The sequence below is a fragment of the Erithacus rubecula genome (genome assembly GCF_903797595.1).
Source record: "Erithacus rubecula genome assembly, chromosome: 3".
Classification (NCBI taxonomy): Eukaryota; Metazoa; Chordata; class Aves; order Passeriformes; family Muscicapidae; genus Erithacus; species Erithacus rubecula.
This window is the reverse complement of record NC_136689.1, coordinates 17632522-17656037: the sequence shown is the minus strand read 5'-3', so window position 1 is coordinate 17656037 and position 23516 is coordinate 17632522. Positions and strand designations below refer to the sequence as shown.

The window sequence follows — 23516 nt, the reverse complement described above, 5'->3', positions numbered from 1 at the left end:
TTTCCAGAATTAAATCTGCACTGAAAGGCCTAATTTGGTGCAACACATTGACCAAAATATTTTAATTAAAAATATTCTGAGTTAGTCGCAGGCCTAATTACAGGAATAGAAATAGGGTCTATATTGTCATGCAGGTCAGTAGAACTCAGTAGTAGGTTTTTCTCAAGTAAATTGACCAATCCAGGAATAATAGCGCAGCTGCTAAACTGCCAGTCTTGACATGTAAATCAATTTAAATGCAACAACTGCACTAGCTACTTTGATAGTTATTAAATTGATACCTTGGAGATGTACTAAAAAAAATTTTTCTACAAGCAAATTTATTTTAAGCAGAAAAAGAAGTAGTGGTTTTCAATTAAAAAATATACCTTAATATAGTGCATATCTGAAAAGCTAACTTCTGATAAAACATTTGTTCAAGTTGGCATTATTATGTCTGCATAAAAGATTTAACATCTCAGGATTCTGCTGTGTTCTGAATGATACCCGAAGTAAAATTCATATTACAAAATTCTATCTTCCATTATAACTATGAGAATATGAAGGTTAACACCCATTATTGTAAAATTTGAACTATTAACTTTTTTCCCTTCCCAGTAAGTCAGAACAAATTAACTACTGATACCTTAATACAAACTCTGTTCAGAAAAATCACTTATAATATTATTTTAAAATTAAATTTTCTACTTAACTTTTGTTTAAGAAATAAGTAGAAGTTTTAGCCTTTAAAAAGATTAAGGCATTTATAAGATTTTAGTGATAATAGAAGAGAATATTTTAGAAACAGAACCATCTTTAAAACAAATTAGATTGATAACAAGGTTTTGCATAAGATGTTCTCCCTTCGAAATCTTCAGAGAAATACATGTACAATCTAATTTATTACTAATATACATTTATTAAGCAGCTGCCTTCTTAAATACTAAGGGTTGTTAACTGATAATACTGAAAAAGGGGCAAGTGAATAAATAAAATCCATATATGCTGATGGTAACAATACAGTAATAGGCAAACCAAGATTTCAAACTAACATTTGGCAACCATGTTCTATTCTATATTATCTGTTAAGAAAAAATAAATTAAGACAGCAGAGCCTCTTGCATTAAGTGCTTTAAACAGCACTCGGTATTTACTAGGCTGTGTCCGCTGCTCTGAACAACAGTCTCCACGGATTAAGTCTCAGAATCAATGCTCTATTGATTTTACTATCAATGAGCATTATGGCTCACACGACTGGCCATTTTAAGGGAAGATAGCTTCTATTATAACCCACTTTTTAGAATATATACTGTTAAAAGATAAATCACTGCTTTCAATAGTAATTAAGCTCTGTATTTGAAAAATAAAGATATCAATGATTTTTAGGTTTTCAACTGGAAAATGATCCTACTGGAACTCAGAAGCTTCCATGATTTTTAAATCTTAATTTTCAAATTTAGAATGTGATTTAATTAAAAGCAAGTTTCTCATTAAAGAATTCCTGTATAGACAGTTATATTGACTATGAAAGACAGTTAATCCGTGCGCATCAAGAACTACATTTGGAATTTAATTACAAAGCATTCTTTGGGCAACCTATATTAATTGTAACTCTATGTAGGGAAAAAAAAACAACCTGAAAAGATACATCTGCAGGGCTTTTCCCACAAACATATGCACATAGAAAACAGCAATTTTTTTCACATGAAATATGTCTACCAGTTATCTCCAAAATGTAGCAGTCAACAAGCTACATAACCCCCAAAGCATCATTACAGAAACAGAAAGCCAAAAATATTCCCTATTTAAAACTATGTTAAGTATTTATTTTAAAACTCAGCAGTCTATAAAAGGCTTGGTAGTCCTGCACTAAAAGTAATAAATTACAAGATCATTAACATTTTTTTCCGTAAAATTTCATAAAATAGTTTTTAGAGTTCTTTGTGAATCAATTACATTGCAAGTAAAAAGTCCATTAACTGTAGTAACTAATTACAGTATCATCAATCTTAATATCATTATAATTTACTTTTCCCTTTAAGAGAGCCACTGCATTTCATATTTCAAATAATTTCAGAGATCTAATATAGTTTATATACTATAACCTTGAATTAATGAGGAATATTCTGAACTGTGGAAAGATTGCATTGGTGGTTTTATTTTGGGGTCCTATTTTCCTCAAGCTGTCAAAGACATCCAGCACATCATCAGCCAGAACAATTTATATCTACAAATACAGACATTTAATTATTAATGAGAACTAAGACAGACACCTTTCTTACTTTACACAAGTGTATTTTGATCCCTTTTCAAATGTTTCCTGTAATCAAGGCAACATTGTTACAGAGGATAGGCCTGGTAGGAAAAAAAGGCTCCTTAAACAGTAGCAAATAATGAAATTAAGATCTAAGATTTCTTTTTTTTGTCTAATTACAATTAACAGAAGTGCATAAAATGATCCATTTTTTCATAAACTAAAACAATCAAAGGCTAATAAAATTTATCACTGTGAAGTTGATTTACCAATAACTGCCCTAAAGGTGAAGTGTATTTCAGGAAAAGCACCTATCTCTACATACCCTAAAGATTAAATTTTCTGTAGAATTTCACACTGGAGTGTCTATACAAAATATAAAACATTGTGTTCTGCTGCATGTACGTTTAAATTAATGTTAAACAGTACTACATTAAATAATGCTGCATGTATGTTTATTGTTAGAATATCTGAATATTTTGACCATGTTTCACTCGAAAGTGTGTAAGAGAGAAGTACTAACATGGTAGTATTACTATGCTATGTATACTATGGTAGTATTACTATATTATGTAGTACTACTAATGATATACTACTACAGTATACTACTGGTACACTTCATGAGCAACTACACAACTTTCTCAAAAAAGAAAACCATATTTTAAAGCCCGGTCATATAATTGTCAGTAGAAGAACTGTAATATTTTAAGAAAGGCTTCTGCCATCAGATAAAGTAAAAATTCAGAGATAAATAAGAAAACACAAAGGCTTTAGAAAAATAATTACATGTAGCTGGCCAACAGATCTGCCTTTTTAAAACACTGTTTCTGTACTCACACAAATGAACACCACCACTGACACTCACCAAGAATGACATTCACGGAGAAGGGGTTTTATTGTTTCAAAATGAGTTCATCACTCTCTGGTACAGTGCAGGACCTTATTCCTGCCTTTGCTGGCTCCACTCTTTGTGCACACACCAAAAATGATTACATCACTTTTGAGAGGAGCAGAAAGAGCCAGGTACAGCTGACTTTACTGCACAGGAGCCTGCAGCTGACTCTTCTCCCAGTGGTGTAAAGCCCTGCCCCATGCAGGTGAAGCCAGTGTAAGGCTGCACACAGTTTATGCCCAGTGTGGGGGCACTGAGCAAGCTTTGAGCCTATTCCACCATGTCCATCACCTCACACAATTCAAAGCCAAATATCAACATTCAAAGTAGAAAGATTCCAAAAAGTAGCAACTCCCACACTTTTGTTTGCTGTGCAGCTGCAAGTAAGTCTCGAGTTACCTTACAAGAGAACCAATATAACAGGGAGAGCAGCTCCTATCACACTTACTAGAGACGTGCTACAACAAGGCCTTACAGGCCACCCTCCACTTACCAGCACAGCTGGGAGATTATCATTACACTGTGCAATAAACCTGATCAATACAGGCCTTCTCAAAGCAATGAGACCATATAGCTCTGCTCTACAGGTTATTTCTAAACTCTGCATATTATTTCCAGAAAATTCTCAGAAAGTAAGCACTGTTTAATCCACCACATTTCTATTTATTCAACTATAAAATCAGTATCAATCATACATCCACTAGTGCAAGAAAAATATGTACAAAATAAGTTAGTGACAATCAAAGAACACTGCTGCTTTAACTTCTCATTCCTAATCACTGATGCACTAATTAACACTATTTGAGTAAGCTAGCCACATTTATAATGTATGTAAGGCTTAAACCATAATTTTTGCAAGCTACTGCATCACAGTTTAGTGCAAAAAACTTCTATTACTGCTCCAAGGAGATTCCTAAAAGTTCCATGATGGAACTAAATTCCAGAGAAGCAACACTTTGAAGTGTATGCAAACAATGCTATAAACAAAAAGTTGGGAAGATCTGGGGGATAATACACTTTAAGTGGCCTGAAATAATTTAGCTAACATTTTTTAAAACTTTTGTTAAGTGTAACTTCACAATTAAATTCTCCTTAGATGGATGAAATAAAAAACCCCACAAATTTCCAAAAGTGCTTCTATGAAGTACATTTTCATGACACTTGAAAAGGGGATTATCAAAAAAGTAGATAATCTGTTCTATAAACCCTGGACTCCTGCCAAGACATCTACAAAGCCAAAATCCCTTCAAGAAATGTCTCATAAAACCCCGTTTAAAGACTTGTAAGCTGAAAGATGATCTACTAAAACACCAACCCAAAAGCAAAAGTCTTTCAGTGTCTCAGTTTTTCAGATCATTGGCTGAAATCATTGGCTGAAATTCCTATTTGTTTAAAAACAGAAAAAAAAAGTTCAGAATAATCTTCCAGAAAGCAAATTAGCCCCAGGTTTCCAGCTCTTTATCCTACCCCTTTAGGTACTGCTGGAACTGCTCCTGAAGCAGCAAGGACAACTAGCATTTAGTAAAAAAATACTAAAAAGTTTGCACTATTAGAGATAATACATCTAAAAGAAAAAAACCTCCTATGAACTAAGCAACAGAAAACAATGCTGTAAGACAACATAGCACTGGTATGAATGCTTTATTTAAAAGCCTGTGCAATTTAACTCACCTCTGCCTCCTTTCTTCATCCTTTAAAACCTCATAGATGGCCACTAACTAAAACAAACACCAAAAAAGAAAATACAGAAAGATTTTAATTTGTGACTGACTTTATAAAATTTGACCAGCAGTATTATACTTACATTTGCCAACAAATGATCTTTGCTAGTTTTCATTTTTCCCTATACCCCTAAGTAGCAAACCCAGTGTGCAAAAGAAAGAGAAATATATTCATATAAAAAGTGTCATCAGACACAAACAAGCAACTCTTATACAAGACTTTCTTCCTGTCCTCACATCTATCAAACTGAGTCTTGTCTCAGGTAGGTATCCCTTGTTTCTTCCTGAAGATCTTACTAAAATGAAGAAAGCTGAATTCAGCCTGAGGTACATTTTTAACAGTAGAGCTAATTACAGTATTATTTCACTGTATAAATATTTTAAAATAAATAAAATTACTTCTTTTCATTAAATTATGCCTATCTAGGACTTGTGTTGAGAACTGATCAGAAATCTTCTCCACTGCTTTTGGAAGTGCAAAACATATTTTCCTCCTAAGTGCATAAGTATTACATTCAAATTATTTTTAATATATAGGTAAATACAAAATACACATTATTGAACAAGTTAATTTCAAAAAAGTGCACTTGGTTTTAGTCTAGCTGCATCAGCAAAAATGTAATTCAATGTTTAACTTACTAATTTCAAAGGTACCACTGTTCTTACTAAAACAACATCAACATAATTTTTTTTTTCCCCTTAGAAGTTTTATTGCCATAAATTGCACTTACTTGCCTAAACTGTATTTCTGCATTTTCATCTTTATTCTTGTCTGGGTGTAAAATTAGAGAAAGCTTTCGATACGCTTTTCGAATGTCTGCAGACAAAGCATCCTGAAAAAAAGGAAAACAAAGCAAATTGTGAGAAACCAATTCCCTGAACTTTTTGAGGATCTGAAGACAGCCAACCGAGTATAGGAACTAAGGCAATGTAATTTGAGACATCTAACAACCAAACCAGCCCAGCCTAAATGACTTAACAGCCATTCAGCCCAATTCATCTTTCATTTTAACTCCTTTCATTACCATACACCCATTACAACGACATTTGCCAATACTTCCAAACACTTTCTTGCTTAAAACGTAGCCTGGGCACCTTCTGCACCATTTAAAAGTTCAACTGAAAACTGAAAATTATTGCATCTGCATATCTTCAAGACAGACATAATTTCAGCAAATTATCATGCTCAATTTCCCAAACTCAGGACTTGCTAGGAACTCTTCCCTTATTAATATTTACATGCAATTCACTCCTAATAGGACTTCCATTCAACTTCAGCTTCACCATGTCTAAAGAATTGTATTTTTCTAAAGTAGCTTCAAATTGCAGTCTTGGAGCTATACTGTAGCATTGACATCAATCTTTACCTTAACCATTATAAGAATTGCACACATTTTGGGAGAAAAAAATAAAACTCAAAACAAAAAATGATGTACTAAGTAAGCTGCACAAATGCAAATTTCAGAATTAATGACTGCTATTTAGTACATGCTGTAAAGATATCCAGAAATGAAGATATCAAGAGTTGTGTTCTATGTCATATAGGTGTTACCCTCACCAGAAGATACACAAAGCAGAGCATTTAAACAAAACTACTTGAATTTTACTGGTAACATGTCCAAGGCAATACTTTAGAAATCAACTGCTTATCTGACAATTTTTATTTCTTGATTTTATATATATTGTTTCTAAGCATATTTGCTCTCTCAAAATGACAGTCTAAACAGGGACCTGAATTAGCTGTGGAACGGAGTGAAATAAGATAACAATTAATGCAATACTGTAATTAGTCTGCCAGGCTTTTTATTACAGATCATTACTTTAATTTTAAAATTTTCGGTTTTATAACATAACGCTATTTAAATGCTGTGTACAAGCTTAGGCCCAGAGTGAATAAATAGAAAATGACTGAACAAGGGGAAGCAGAAAAGCAGAAATGCAGAATTTGTGGAAATTCAGCATGGAAACTATACTTTAAGGAAGTTTGCATTTTCCCCTAATAAAAGACCAAAGTTTCCATAGTTTCTTCTCTGTCAAAGGAAAATGCTTTTAATACTGAAAGAAGACTTCTCCCAAAAAGACCACATATAATTTTTAAATTTTTCCATTTTCAATAGCTACTTCTAAAGGCATGTGCACACCGAAGCAGAATTCCTCTGCTCAAACAGCAGCTTTCTCCAGCTTGATTACTGCTAATATTGCCATTGTTTTATAGGTTTATTTTTAACTCTCAGCTAAGGGGAAGGAAGAGATAGTGACAAAATATCTATTCTAAGCTCAAAGAACATTAAATCCTTGAGACATAGACTTAATAGAATTATATGAAACATGTGAAAATGAGATGTAAAAGTATCTTTTAAAAATTAGGGATCAAGACCATGATAACCTTGACAAATGAGTACCTCTAGATTTGCGTTTTGGATAAACTACAACTTATTCCTTCTCTACTACACATTTAGATATTTTTGGAGCACTCATGATTAACAGTTAAAAACCTGATAAAAGCATATTAGAAGCTGTTCTGCAATATTCTTCCAATTACTTCAAAAAACAAATAAGCAAAAAAGAAGATAGAGTGTTTTCAGTTGTATCTGAAGTATTGAAACTTTAGTTTTATTTGGGTGAAGCACGATTATTTTTGTAAGAGATCAAGACAAAAGATCATTTTTCTTTTCAATGCTTAAGCAAAGCAAAAGATACCAAGACAATTCTGAAATAATAAAGTTGCTTAAATATTTATGTTGTTTCACCTTGAGAAATTGAAATAAAAATGTATACATTTACAAAACCAGATTGTTCATCTTAGTTACCAGAAATAACATTGAGATTGCTTTGTTTCTCCTCATCTACCAACCCAGTCAGCTACTTCATAAACAACAAGGGCTGGTCTTCTAACAAAATATAACTATTTAAACATTACTACACCAAATAAAAAAACAGGAAATACTTTACAGGCCATGGTTTTATCCAAATCATGAAAGTGATCTTTACCAATACATCAGGTTATTGTAATTAAGCCTGTAAAAAGTTGAAGAGTATATTATAATATCAACAAATAAATAATAGGATATTACTGTCAATTATTTTATTGCACCTGGCACATACTAATTTCTAAAGTCTGCCTGCTAACCTGTTCTCCACAATACCCCCAAACACAACACGGGACCATTGTATATTCCAAATATTTTGCCAATTAATGCCACCTATGGATAATTTAGGCATCTTCAGGCAGTGTTCCAGATCCTCTAGGACCTGCCCTGAACTAAAGTAACTGGTTTTTGAGAAAAGACTCATCTCTACAGAACCTCCTACCATGTATGACTCCAAATAAGCTATAAAGACTGATTATTTTCCAACCAATAGAGAAATATCCTTCACATTGATGCCAGCTGTTCTAAGAGACCTGACTCTGCTGGCCACCCTCAATAACATTTCTATAAAAACTAAGGCTTTTAAACACACAGTTAGGAGTCAGTATTTTCTGCAGAGTAAGACATTATCATACATATTACAGCAGAAGTCTGAAGACTAGAGAAAGCCATGACCACACCAAGGCTTTGCTTGTTTTAAAGAAACAACATGTTAGATTGCTTTGTTTATAAGAGAAATCTCAATTGCATCTAAGGAGGGAAAAGTAAAATCTGTAGAGGCATCTCAGTTAATAGCAGAAGGAGCTGGTGTTGTTAGACAGCAAGTGCATTCACTGATTTCTCCAACACTGCTTCAAGGTTGGCAGGTTTTGCCACCAATTATGGCAATAAGCCTGTCAATGTCACTCTCATGTGGATACAAACATCATGAGCATCACCTTATTTCCTAGTAACTATCTTTCCAAAGCAATATTGTCCCATCATACTTCCAAGCTTGAACATCTCTTTATTTTGAGCTAGAATTAGTTCTCAGAAATACAAACAAGTCTACACTTAGGTAGGCCACAGTCTGGCTTCTTAAGGATGGAAATATACAAGTATTCATTTTTAATGCCCAACACTCCATCAGAGTGTCCATGTATCTAGTTACATGAACTTTAGGCAGAAGTTGGAAGTTCAATCTTGTACATTTTTTAAAATAACCCCTTATATTTCAAACTCGTACTTTAGCAGAGAAACAAAATTAACATTGGAAGTAATCAACAGAATGTCAAAAGTTAAACACATTTCTTAAGGTTCTCTGTTGGACTTTCACATTTTTGTCTAAAGTGCAATATATGTCAGATTCAAAGAGTGGGATAGAACAGGAAACATTCTTCTCCCTATTTATGATGTACTTTTGGCAGCTTGTTGAATTCTGACAATGAAAAACACATTACTAAATTTTATTTTACTCAGCATCATTTCCATATTCTTTAGTATTACGCAGGAAAGTTCTCTCATATTACAAATACATAAGTGGGAACACAGAAAGGAATTTTTTACAACAACAACAAAAAAAAAGGCACATTTACTTCCATTCCTTAAAAATTGAATTCCTGCTCAAGAAGCACAAAGTTTTAAATCTGGTCCCTTTCTCTGTCTATACAAAAATTCAGAGTCCCACAGCGTTCATGGCCACCTTTACAATAAATCAAACAACTGGTGTAGTACACAGTACAAGCATATTACTCCATTGCCTTCTATTCCTAATGTAACTATGATTACTAATGAAGCTAAAAAAAAAGCCTCATTGTGTTCCCAAGACAATTCTTGGTGAACACATAACATATCAGATATTGCCATAGGCAAACAGTGATTAGGTCAAGGGGAAAAAATAATCAATGTCTACATAGTTTTCACTTACCAACATACACAATTCAAAACCTAAATTGTTCCCTTGAGTGCAATGCAGTTATACAACAAGACTTAGTTACTCACAATTTAGCAACTGCTTCTAACACAGTAAATGTGCTCAATTTATCTAGGGTTTTAAATATGCCTGCCAATGTCTTCAAATAGGTGGCAGTATCTTTATTAGCAATGGGAAGGCACATGGCCCAGGAACCAACTATGCAGAGAGAAATCACGTTTGTATTCACTTGCAGTTTGCCCAATCACTAGTTAATGGGTGAAAGGAAAATGACATCAATATATCTATTTATTCCAGAGCTGCTGAATGACTGTGTAGAATTTTCCACAGCCATGACACTGAAGCTATATGGCAAAAAGTGACAATTGTATAGAGCACCAGATGACTTCATTTCAAGTCTGAACTTGTAAGCAACATTAGTGCAGGCAACCTTTCATGAGACCCTTTTTAGCCTTCCCAAACTATAAATCAAGCCTATGAACCGTCTGTGTTTGGATTTTCTAATCTGCTTTTTTAAAAATTCTAGAGCAATTCAAATGTATTGGGTTCCTTCAACAAAAACATTTCATTCAGTACTTCTGTGCAGAAGAGAGGGTATAAGTCACTACTCTCCTTCTGGTGAGCATCAGCCATACAAGCTGTAGCAGAATGGTACAGAAAAAGAAACAAAGTAAGCTTTGTAAATTCATAATCACCCGGCTTTCTACTACGATTTCAAACAGCAGGATGTACAGCCTGTCTCACCAAACTCACAAGCAGATAACTGGACAGAAGCTACCATCATCTATTAAACATTGTGTCAACATTGATACTATCTATTTGTTTGTCTTCATGTGAAGCCCACAGAAAACTAATATCCCTAAGTGTCAGAGAACAAACAAAGGTGACTGCAGGTCAATGATGAAACATCCACTGTCCTCATTCTTTAAGCAGCATTAAGGAACTCAGGGTGATCGCCTCCTCAGTGTCTCTTTATCATATGGGGAGAGAACAGCGACAGCTGTGACTTCACAGCCCCACTCTAGGTAACTCTTAGGATGGAAACCATATAGCTGTGACCCTTCTTCCTTATTCTTTACCCCCTTCTTGGTTTAGCACAGGCTGACATGGACTTTCAATACCACTCCCAGATTTATTTCACACATACTCACTGCAACCTGGTCCTTGTTTAAGCTCCCATGACCAGATTAGTTCCAAGAAGTACACCTGAATTTGCCAAGTCTGCATGTGGAAAAACATTTATGAGGGAAATAGAATCTTGTAGAAAATTCCAGAGGTGGGAAGGACCTGCTGGCAACCCTGAAGAATATAACTCCAGGAAAGGAAAACAAGTGTCTCCCAGAAGACCAAGCATTATCTGTGAACTTTCATAGTTAATAGATACCAGCTGAGTTTTGGCTTAAATTTCTCGCTGCATAACCTTTGTTCAATTACCCTTCATTTTTACTGGACTTTTTTTCTAAGACACTCATCTTTTCCAAGGATGTAAAATGAGTTTAACTCAAATTTTCTGCTTATCTACAGATGAATACTCGGAGGATACACAGGCAGGAGGAGAGATCTGCTCTGCTACAAACCCAAATCACAACATTCCGTTGATTTAAACTGAATGACAGCACAGCAGGAACTAAATACATAGGAACTAAATATAATAGGAACTAAAAATAATGCTAAAAAGGTGTTTTAATGCTTTTTTATGCTGTTAAGTTTTGAAGCAATTCATGAAATAAAAATGAATACAAACCAGCACAATGTATTCCTGTAAGCTTCTGATAACTAGCACAATCCCTTCACTGGCATGTTTGTTTCCAGGGGAGTGTGTCAAATGAAAGAAGACTCTGTTTTCAGCCTAGCATGCCAAATGAATGAAAATTCTGCTGTCTCATGCTTGAGAAACCAAAAAAAAAGTGTTCTCTCAGCTTTCAACTATTTTACCTTCTGCATTTTTTCAGAAGCTGCTTACTTAGGAAAAATTAGTTTGTCCATGAGAACAGTGTCATGTATAACTGTAAGTTTATATTTTAATATAAACTTTGTCTCTGAGATGCAGAGAAGACTCATCAACTCTCAACAGTTTTAGAATTACTCTTCAAATTCACAACAGATTGAGGCTACCAAATAACAACTAGGAACATTCAAAGCAATATTGCCTTATTAAAAATTCTTCCTACTGCTGTATTCAATATCCATTTAGTTTTGTATTCTGATAGTTCAAAAGAAAGGAATTAGCAGATATTCTTTACTTATTTCATATGCTTTTCCAGAAACACTATTACATATTTCTTTTTATTCTATTTGATGTATTACATTTATTGTTTCCATAGTTATATGTGTTACATATTTTTATAATATAGATAGTTGTATATATTTTTATATATGTGTGTGCATACACCTTACAGTCTAAAGATGGTTGTTTCTAGTGAGTTTTCTTAAAAATCTGCCTATTACATCTCAGATTTCCAGTCTATAGCTCTCACATAAAAGCATCACCTACAAGATTCCTGATCCTGCAACATTTTCAGAGGAACTAAGTTGCTCCAAAGAAAGACTACTGCTTTTGCAGCCCATGTTGGCAGGAAAAGCAAAATGTGGTGTCTCTTGCAGTGCATTTCATGCACAATGCCTTTGCTCTCAGATAGCACAGTGCCTTGATTGACAAGAGGTGACTCTATACCCAAGGACAGCTGCATGCAGTCCACATTCACCACTCTGGAGCATGAGCAAAGATTTTGGGGTGTTGCATCTGACAAGTTCCAACCCTTCCCATGATGTAATGCTGAAAATATGCTGCTATTTGTTTATATAGTTTTCTTGCCACATTTCTGCTTCAGAATGTTTCCAACTTCTTTTCTTAGGGCAGGGACTTAAAGAAAATTAGAAAATCATCAAGGTAACATCCATACCACACCTTTACCTCTTCCTCCTTTTGCTATTCCTGTTCTCATTGCACCCTTCCACCAGAACTGACTCATGCACTCTAACACACCTAGACATCTTATCAAAAAAATGCTTCCCTGATTTCAGTTCAAGGGTAACTTTTTGGAGGGAGATTTCTAATAACTACAGACTTCAGTCTTAACAAAAACTAAATACCTACTGAAAAAAATAACAATAAATTAATAATCCCCCTAAAGTTGCTTGAGCTTCTAATTACTGAATTCCTGTGTCACCTATACATTTATTGTCACTTCTGTGACTATAATTTCAATTGCTAAAACTTTCCATATTTTTGTAAGGTGGTTATCACCCTCCTTCTGATGGCCAAGAAATGAAGAAACAGCATTTGAGGGACAGGATACAGGAAGTATGACTGAAAACATTATAAAGAAGTGTCACAAGAAGTGAACAGAGCACAATTGCCTTCAACACAGAAGTCTTTGAAAACCTACCCATTATCTTATGCATCAACAACATTTACAAGGTGAATAATCCCCACAGGAAATAATTTTTAGAATTAACATTAACTATTTATTAGCAACTTCTTAAGCCTATCAGCAGCAAAGGACACCAATTTAAATGCCCGTGCTCCCTGACACATACATCATATGTATTTTCACATACATACACACACTAGTTTAAAAACAGGTGTAAACAACCTTATGTTCCCAGCAGTCCTTAATGTTTATAGGATGCTCTAATCCATACTTGTAATTGTTGTTTTACTTCATGAGACATTCTAAGAACATAGTTAAATAAGCTTGGAAAGAGTAGTGTGACCAGTTTTGTACGTTGACTTTAGTAATGCTTTTAATGTACAATCTTTTTTAAATAGATGACAAAAACACAGATATCATAAAGCTTCTCTTGCAAGCGCAGAACAAAACAGAAATATATACCTTGAATAGTTAAAGACTCTAACAGTCAAAAATGAAAAGGTGTATCAAACAGGATTTTATGAAGCCTGTCCCAAATCCATACTCAGTATTTTAACCAGCAGGTAAATTACAGAACCGTGATTAATCTAGTACTTAACACTAACCTGAAAAGCCTACATGATGCAATCAAAGAACTAGAATTTAAAAATATCTGGACAAAATGGAGAATTGCTGAAAAGAAATAAGACATTATTTCCTAAGTGAAAGACTAATGGTCTACATCTGGACAGAGTTCATCAACTACAAAACCATAGGATAGACAAAAGCAGTTAGGCAGAAACGATCAGTAAATCACAAGCTGAGCTGAGCCAGAGGCACGATGCTGCCTCTCTGTACCGCGCAGCGCTGTGACACGAGCAGAATGGCAACAAGCAGCCGAGCCATGGCACACAGCAGCTGTAAGACCTCAGCAGATTGCTGCATCCACTTCAAACAGTACAATTAAAGACAGCCAGGAACATGCTCAGATGATAAACAAAAAAAAAAATTTACTAATAAGAAGTCTGGAAGAATAGAATAGTGACTTGTTCAGAGAAACCAAAAGAATTAGGGTGATATAAGCTTACAGACAAGGCAGCTGACACAAGGAAATAAAATCTTTAAATATGCAAAAGGTGGCTTTAAAGGGAAGCTTTATTGCTTTGCCTGATCTACGCAGGGCTAAGCACTACTAGTCAGCTGGCAGCACAGGAAGATTCAAGCTAGGTACCAGGAAAACATCCCATAAACAACACTAGCATATCACTGGAACAGACTGCTGAAGACTCCTTTACAAGCAAGTCTTGCATACATTTATCAGGCAGGACTCAGATTTTACCAGCTCTGTCACAGCAGGGTAGAGTAGGTCACTAACAGTCTTATCTTTTAGAATTTAAATACCCTTTTGATGATCAATTTAATAATTACTCTGAAAATATTCTAACTGGATTTACTGCATCTGTTTATGTAGTTTAAAAGGTCCTGGCTGAAAGACAGTATTCTTGTCACACTGAAGATGACAGATGTTCACGCTGGAAGAGTCCATGAGATTTTCACAAAACTTAAAAGGGCCTCAAAAGGAGTGGCAAATAAAAAAGGGTGGCAGGAAACACTTCTTTGCTATGAAACCCCATGGGATTCCACTCTACCACTTGCTCTACTGGGCATTAGGCTTATTTTTTTCCTGTTACACCACAGCTGCTCCAAACTAAGAAAGTCATTCTGTAGTAGGTGATCATGAGTAAGGCATACATATAATTTGAGTTTAGAATACTTTTCCATCCATTACCAGCTTTAACCTTGAAAGTTGGTAACACAGAACAGATACGTTCTGTATTTTCATCTTGACAATGTCAGATGAAATTAAGGACTAAGATGAACAAGAAAAACAAGCAGAAATTTCTACAAGGAAAACTTTATTTTCAAAATTAAACTATACATTTTAAAATGTTCTGTATTTGGTTTATTTTAAATACATCCTTAAAGGCTACAACAAAAACACATAAATTAGGATATGGTAGAGCTGCAGTAGTAAACCACATCTATGCACAGTAGGCATAATTTCTTCATTTAAGACAGAAAGCAGGAGCAACCTCTCTCCAAATCTTACACATATTATACATGTTTACAATATCTTTATATATTTCATATTTGCTTCCACTTTCCTTTTCCTATAATATTACTGAAGGGGTCATTTTGTAGAAGCAATGTTATTTTTCTTAGGTTAAGGACACTTAGAAATAACCTTGTCCACTGCACTTGAGCTGTGAGATCCAGATGTACCGAGTCCATAGTCTTTCATCTGTTTGTTTATCCTCCTAGAGCCCAAAAGAAGACATCAAGTGAGATCAAAAAGTTTTTCATCTCACTGCTGCAAAATCCACATTGTTCAGTTTGGATAAATTCTTAGCCCCTTTTTCCAGAAAATAACTGTAGCTAAATGAAGAAATAGAAAATACTGCCTCATGTGTGAGGTGGTTATATTTTCCATGAACAAAACCATACTGGGGAATGCCACCCTCCTGCCACAAGGCAAAATTGTTCCACTATTTATTTTTGGCATATAAGACAGAAACTGTCTACAAATTCTGAGCTATGGGCTACTCATGTAAGAGTTAGACTTCACCCTTGAGGGTCTCTTCCAACTCAGAATATTCTGTGATCATAAAAAAACCATCAAATGCAAACATTTACGAGGTAAATAATTTTTCTCTTTTTTTTTTGTAACTTCAAATCCAACTGATCAGAAGTTAAAAAAACTGCATATTTTTAATCAAAGATGCTTCATTACACTATGTTAAGGTAACTTAGAGATTATACAGGATACTAATACTTCTGAAAGCCCTAAAATACATTTTTAAAACAGTACTAATTTATTCCAAATTTATTTCTATGAATATTTTTCTCAAAAACATTGCTTTAAATAGCTACATTTATAAAGAACCACCAGCAGCATTTGTCAAATTCTTTCCTTCTTTATTTAGAATACTTTCTACTGAACTAGTTAGGATTTAGCCCTACCCGTTATGTAGGAGAGTCGTATAATGATCCCTTTATACTCATTAACTACCATTTTAATGAGCTATTACTACCTCGGGACTCAGAAGACCTCAGGGAGGTTGTAACATGCCACTACCTATATAGTAATTCACTGCTGAGTTAGTACATAGCCTCCTTGAAAGAACGTAGGAATGCCCTCCATCACTCTCTCTAGTTCAGATGCCAGCATCAGCAAAATTTCTCCATGTAAGACACATCCCAGCCTAAAACTTAAAAAGCATCTCAGCTAAATTCCAATAAGCTTAACAGATTACTATAACTATAGCCCACCGTGTTGCTAAATGTTTGCACACTCCTACAAAATGAGTTGAAATCATGAGCACTGTCTGATGACTTCAGCTTGCAGTTTGATGGCATAAAATATTGCAAATCTGATCAAGGGCCAGGGTAGGAGGCAGGGGACATTATCATCACAAAAAGCTATTGGCAAAATCTGCCAGAATCTGTATGAGTCATAAATTAGGAAGCTGATGTCCAAAGGTACACACATAAAGAAATCAAGTTTAGCATTAGAAACCATCAATTAAAATTCACACAGAAAATTAACTTATAGGCAACTGAAGCCTAAATAATGTTAAAATTTTAAAATTACAGACATATTTTAAAAGCCACATATATGCAATGACTTATGATGGGACTGACCTGAAAACACTCTTTCCCATTCACTAGTAATTTTGTATGGAAAACTGGTATTATGGTCTCTAAAAATGCTTTTCTGACATTATTTCCAGCAAGAATGAGTCAAATAATCCTTAAGGAAGATAATTACCTCTCAAGATTTATGGCAGCTGTGGGCAGATACTGTTACGCACAGTGGCACACTGTTCCCTGAATTGCCCTCTGTGTTTTTCAAATCAAAATGTTTTAACTGAACCACACAGGTCCAAGTAAGGGGCAGAAAGATCCCTTCTCTGCTTTTCATAAAGCCACTCCCTGCAAGCTGTTATTGCTCTTCTCTTCCAGTACTTTGGAGGCATCTTTTGCATCAGGGAAGGAGGGGGGGGTAACTCATGCTGGTCCATAAACTGCCTCCTCTTTTGGCTGCAAGAGCTGAACCAGACCCTGAAACACAGACAAGACAAGAGACAGAGCACAGGGCTGCACAAGGAACAGAAGCACAGAAGACGAGTGTGAAGGAAACACTTCTGATCTACTTCAAGCATTCTTCAGTCAGCTGAGTGCAATACCCAAAAGCCTCACCACTACAAAAGGCAATGGGTAACAACCACATGTATGCGCCTGCTTCTCTCCTTATACATAAAAATAATTCAGCAAAAACAAGCCTTTTGTGCTGGTAAGAAAGACAGATAGTTCACTGTCACCCTCAGAGCACTGAGAAACGCACAGAAAGCCTCTACTCAATACTCGCCCTGAAACAGACTGGGAAATGCTCCCTGCTCCTGAGGGAAAAACAAGTGAAGGAGCTAATGTAAGCTCAGTTTTTCAGCTACTTATATTCACATATAGCAGATGTATGGATTGCATTTGCCTCCCATCATGTATCATCCACCCATAGAGACCTGTGCTCAAGTCATAAAAGCAGAGTTGGAACAGAAGTACTAAAGAAATCTCTCACTTCTTCTATATCCATTTTAATTTCCCTACCATCACAAGCAGAAGCAACAGATAAGAGGAATTTTCGTATGACACCTGTATTTCAAAGATACCTCCTCGGTCTGGAAGGATTACAGAGCAGAAAAGAGAGCAATAGCCAACTGCAGGACCTACAAAGTTGGGTGAGCAGAGCTGGTAGCAAGACAAACACTGCAAAAGGCAAAAAAACCCCCCAAAATAAAGAGGAAAAGTGTGCCTTTTTCTATGCCTGTGGAAAAAAAAGAATCAGCAGTTGAGTGAGCAGCAATAAAAACTTGGCACAGGTTACATCCCATTAAGTGTGCTCCCAGAAATCTGTTTCAGCCAACTGACTGCAGAAGATAGTGGCTACTACCAATTCATTACTTGCCTCTCAACATGGGATTACAGGATTATCAGCATCAAAGATAACAGTGAAAGTTGGAAGATAAAACTGTGTTCTGCTGCCTAAAATAGAAACACTGGCAAATGTAGAATATTTCAAACGCATAAGGTAGGATTTAAATGAAGCAAGGATAAATCCTAATGTGGGTTCTCATCCAAGTTTTCAAGTTATGAAGTCAAGACTAAAAGAAAAATCAACATACAAGCAAAAATATAACTAGTAGCTAACTTTTCACACGGGGGAGAGGAAAGGACTGCAAGTACACAGCTACTACATGGAAATAAGCATTCTGTTACTGACAAGTCTGAAAGTAACAATAATTCACCAAAACTACATTTCCCTCTGTGTCACAATCCCAGCCACGGAATCTAATCCATGGAGTGTTTTTTCCCATCAGATGCAATTTCTTCTTCTCATAACTTGTCTTTATTGAAAGGAAGAAAACCCAAACACAAAACAGTGTGGCAGAAATACTGCAATATTAGTTCTGAAAAAATCTGTCCCAGTGAGTACCACTGGACAACGTAATAGAAATATTTACTTCAAAGTGAAGAAACCAGTAAGCAAGAAGAAAGAACTAAAATTAATCTGTTTCCTCATCTAGCTCCCCTCTTCCAATTAGTACCACACAAACCCTGAGCCAACTTTAAGCAGATGCCAGCAGTGGAAGCAATGCCCTGTGGCAATGTCAACAAAGAGCAAACAGACCTAAAGGATAAAAATATTTGGTCAAGTTCTATTTTTGTTCTTTGAATCAAGACAGACTGAAACTTTCTAAGTAGCAAGAGATGGTTAAAAAAATAATGAGATTACAAAAGATAAGAGGTTCATTTGAATTTAATTCCATCTAAAATGTAAATTTACAGTTTGCAAATTAGGAGACAACAGCAATATGATAAAGATAATACATGCTACAAACAACAATGAATATTCCAAACTAGTAAAGAGGATTTGGGAAGAACTCAGTGAGTCCCTGAAAAGAAACTACAATCTGTTGTCATTGCTCCTGCCACTCTGTCTTTATGTGACACAGAAGATGACTGCTTACCCAGCAAGCAGCTATTCAGGATTTTTCTCCACGCATTTATTCATGTGTGGCCTCATCTGCTCGTAGCTGCATGCTGTTCAAACACGTTTGGAAGCTGTGGTTATTTGTTTTGAAGCTCATCTCAATGGCATCAGAGTTCATCAATATTATTCACCATTGTAGTATCTTAAGAGACAAGAGGACATTACTTGCCTTTTCTAATATATCATAAAATGAGGCACAGATTAAGGTAAAATCCTCAGTAATCTCAGGTGCTAATTTTATCTCAGATATGATTTTTCCAAGTGCTCAGTATCAAACAACATCTCATACATTCAGGGCACAGACTTTAATCGACTTCAGCTGCAGCTGCAAACCCTCAGCATTTCTGCATATAAGGCCCTAGTACCTCAAATTATGCAACCAGAATTGCAGAGCACTCAAATCAATTAGTCACCACTTGGGAAAAGTTTCGTTTAAACGACTTGCCGAGCATCACATAGGAATTCTGTGGCAGAGAGAGGAACAGAATTCAATCCTCAAGGGCACTTTTCGTCTGACTAGCTTACCCATGAAACCATTTCCCCCCGCCCCTCGCAATCTTCTCCCCCACTCTCGACATACCCTCAACATCTACAGGTTAAACAGTTTTTACAGACAACAGTCTCTTTCAATACATAAGCCTGAAGCTGCACTGGGGCCAGATCTCTCCCTGAGCCTGAATAAGTAAAGACCCTGTAGAATATAATGTAGTGAATTAAAAATCATCACAATGAACAAGCACAAAGAAACCAAATTAAGATTTGAGACACTCTGAAAACTGACATTCTCTAATTTTAGAATACGCAGCCTCAGATATTTGTTACTAGTCTTTTAAAAGTGATATTAAGGTACATAGCTGCTGTACAAAAAGACAGAAACAAGCAGATTCGGAAAGGAAAAAAAAAACTGCATAACCAATGCAGACTTGCTTTATAATACTAACTCACAAGCAGTGCTTTTCCCTCCTCCCTTTAAATAAACCCCAGCTCTCTGAAGCATCATTTTGTTTATAACAGGCTCACTAAATTTAAGAACAATCTGGCTAGTTAACAACTTGCCTATTTCAAATTACAGATCTTAACACAAATACAACATAAAATCGATTTTTTCCTTAAAAGTGTAATGTTTCTTTGAAATGTGCAGTAGTACCGGTGTCTGCACAGAACTAAAAATCAGAATATCACTGTAGAATGGCTTGGAGAAATCAGTAAAGAAAATGCATCAGTTAGGAAAGGAAAGGAGATTGCGTTTGAAGCAGACGAGCCTGGGTGTAGACAGACAGGTCTGAAACAGTATCCATGCAACTGATGATTCTCTTACAGGAAAATGTACTTTTTGTCTCAAAAGACTCAGAAATATTTACCAAGCACTTTCTGCAAGGCTTATGTATTTTTATCATCTATGACAAAGCAGCCCAAGATCGAGCACCTTGCAAAATCTCTCAAGTATAATGAAAATAATGAGATTCTAAAAATAATGGCAGCCACATGAGAAAGTGGTAAAGTATTTTAATTACTAATTCTCTTATAGCACAACAAAGTTCTTCCTTAATAATTCAACAGAAGTTCCCTGCACCATAGGATGCTCCAGAAAAACAAATGAAGATGTCTACTTCTAGATCACAAATAACTGCAACAACATTTTAACCAAATTATTTGGAATCTTACTGAAATATGATTTGTGAGGCACATTTTCAGAAGTTATAAATAATCCAAAATCATTTTACTTATATGAATGGCATTGTTATCATTTATCAATATAAGACATACAATACTTTATATTGCTTCTAACTCAATTTATCACATTAAATGTATAACATTTGACAAAGAGTTGAAAAGATGGAAAACAAATTTCAGTAAGCTGAATAAACATGACTAATCCAAGCCTTTCCTTTAAAAAGTCCCAAGACTCTAAGTACTGTAGTAATATTTTTCAAACAATGTTTCATGTATTTTATATTTGATGCAGTTTTTCTGCACTATATAAAAGAATAACTTAAAATATAGAACCATACTATTCCCATATGGGGTAATCAAAATTTGCATGCAATGAAACCAACATTGCTTTAAATACTGAAATTCCAACTACACAAGTTTTCAGGAATCCTAGGACATGTATCTATTTACATGGGAGTCAAATGCATCTGCTGCTTAAATACTGATGGAATTACACTCTCAAACTGATAGGCACACTAAAGTTTAATTTGATAATATTTACAGATCTTCAGTCAGACTCATAGCTATAAACTGAAAAACTTTGCTTTCTTTACGAAACAAGTCTACAGAAATCTTTAGCTGGGTCTGAAATATAAGTGGGTATTGAATAAGGGCACACAAAAAACTTGCTGTTCACTGCATAAATAAGTTGCAACAGAAATTCAAATTCTGAAAGACTCTCTTATAGCAAAATAAAACATGAAGAGTTACTTCTATGAGCAATTTTGAATTCTTCATATTTATTCTGTTCTCACTAAACACTTCAACAAGAAATGCTAATCATTACAGTTTTCTATAATCAGATTCATCAGGGTTTTTTTTTTCTATCATTCTATAATTATAACAAAATAAAATAGAATTGTTTAGAAGGTCTCTTCACTGAAGGGAAACTTCTGATTTCTTTTCAGTAATTCAGTAGCTTTGAGTAGTGAATCTTCTCTGCCACTATTAAAAAGCAAGTAAATGTGAAAACAAACTCCACAACAGTCTTCAGTTCTGGTAAGGCATTTTTGTTCATAAATTACAAAGTAAAGAATTGCCTACATAAAGGGAATTAATTCTTTGTTTAAAATACACATCAGAGTAAATACAGGAATATTCAAGGATATTAACTCCATATATTGGTTGGTAATTTGTTCAATTTTATGCCTTTTCCAAGAACTGACTTGCTCCTTCTGCCCACACAGGAAGTGACCATTTGGGATTTGCTCAGCAGTCAAGGATAAATAAAAATGACATCAACAAACCTCAAAGTTTTAATGATAAAGTTAATATAAAGATATAACTAAGAGACAGTTTCAGGGCAAAAATTATCCCAAGTGTTAGCACAGTAAAAGAAAAAGGCCAGAGGATTTTAAAAAGATCAATATGAATTTGCTGACTTCCACAGAGATAAAACCTAGAAATTGAGACCTTTACTATTATCTGCAACTCTTCACCAGATAAGGAGAAATAAAAGTAACACATTGCTTCTGGGGAATTGCTACTACTGCACTGATTAATATAGAAACTATTTAGCACAAACCAGTTACCCTCTAGGAAGCACGAGAGTTGCACTATACTGACAGTCTTTTTCCTCCCTTTTATAAAATGTGATTTCTTCCATACAGTATTTATCAATTGCATGCAGTAACATAACATGCACCCCTGAATAAGTTGCCCATCACTTAGATAAAGTTTATCTCTAGGATCAAAAAAACCCAAACAAACAAACCAGATTTTTTTAAAGTTACATTTGCTAAAATTCTTAACAATCACTTAAAAAAATAAAATTTATTTTGCACAAATACACATATTCTTTCCATATCTGATTTTTGGCATTTATGTTGCTCATCCTGGCAAGCAAAACACAGTAAGATTAACATTAACTTCTTAAAACAGATTTCATGTTCCAAATGCTGCCATACTTTTCTTGTAGCTTTCAAATTTCAGATTCCCCTAAATTGAACAGTAGCAGCTAGAAAAGCTTGCACCACCTTATCATAAAATTGTGGTGCACCACAGTAGCTAAGATTTTCCAATGACATTAAATAAATGCAGGCATACCATGTAATGAAGTAAAATCACATTGTTTTCTAACAAATCTTATTGAAAACAGCATTGACAAGAAACCCATTCCAATACTGCTTTATGCAACACAACGAACTTATGCCATAGATGAAATGCTACGGACTCACAAGGGCATTTCCAGCAAATGAGTCTCCCCTGACTAAAACCATCATTCTAAATACTGCACTATCTTTGACTCCATCTTCTAACCTTTTCTTTCTACCACTAGACAGAATTTGTATTTGCTACTTATTTGATAAGATAAACTTGAATTTTTTCCAGTAAGTATCACTGGCTGCCATTATATTAAACCAGCACAGCAATCCATCAATTTGAATTGCTAATACTAATATGAGGAATAATACTAACTACAAGGAATAATGTGCTTTAATGCTTTTTAAAAATAAGAATGGCACCTGAAAGCAAAATAAATATTTGATAGCTCCGGAAATATTAACTTATTTTCAACTGTGAGTTTATATAGTATTATTACAGAACTAGAATAATGTTGATAATGATTAAAACATTCAATAATTATGCAAATTTAGAGTTTGCTTTTTGACTTTCTCTTAAATTAATAACAGGCTGCACACACAGAAACTTAAACCAAGTCCTTTACTTACCATCCAATCAAAAATATAACTGCAAAATATTAGCTATGTCT

The 23516-nt window shown here is 34.9% G+C and overlaps 1 protein-coding gene across 1 annotated transcript in view; it reads right to left on the bottom strand.

Moving 5' to 3' along the window:
* Positions 1-23516, bottom strand: part of DNAJC1 (DnaJ heat shock protein family (Hsp40) member C1) — a 106296-nt gene that overhangs the window by 63110 nt on the left and 19670 nt on the right. The window contains exons 2-3 of the mRNA XM_079300851.1: positions 5578-5679; positions 4797-4843 (exon numbers count right to left, since the gene is read on the bottom strand). Of these exons, the coding sequence (XP_079156977.1) occupies positions 4797-4843; positions 5578-5679 (149 nt within the window). The remainder of the gene's footprint in view (positions 1-4796; positions 4844-5577; positions 5680-23516) is intronic.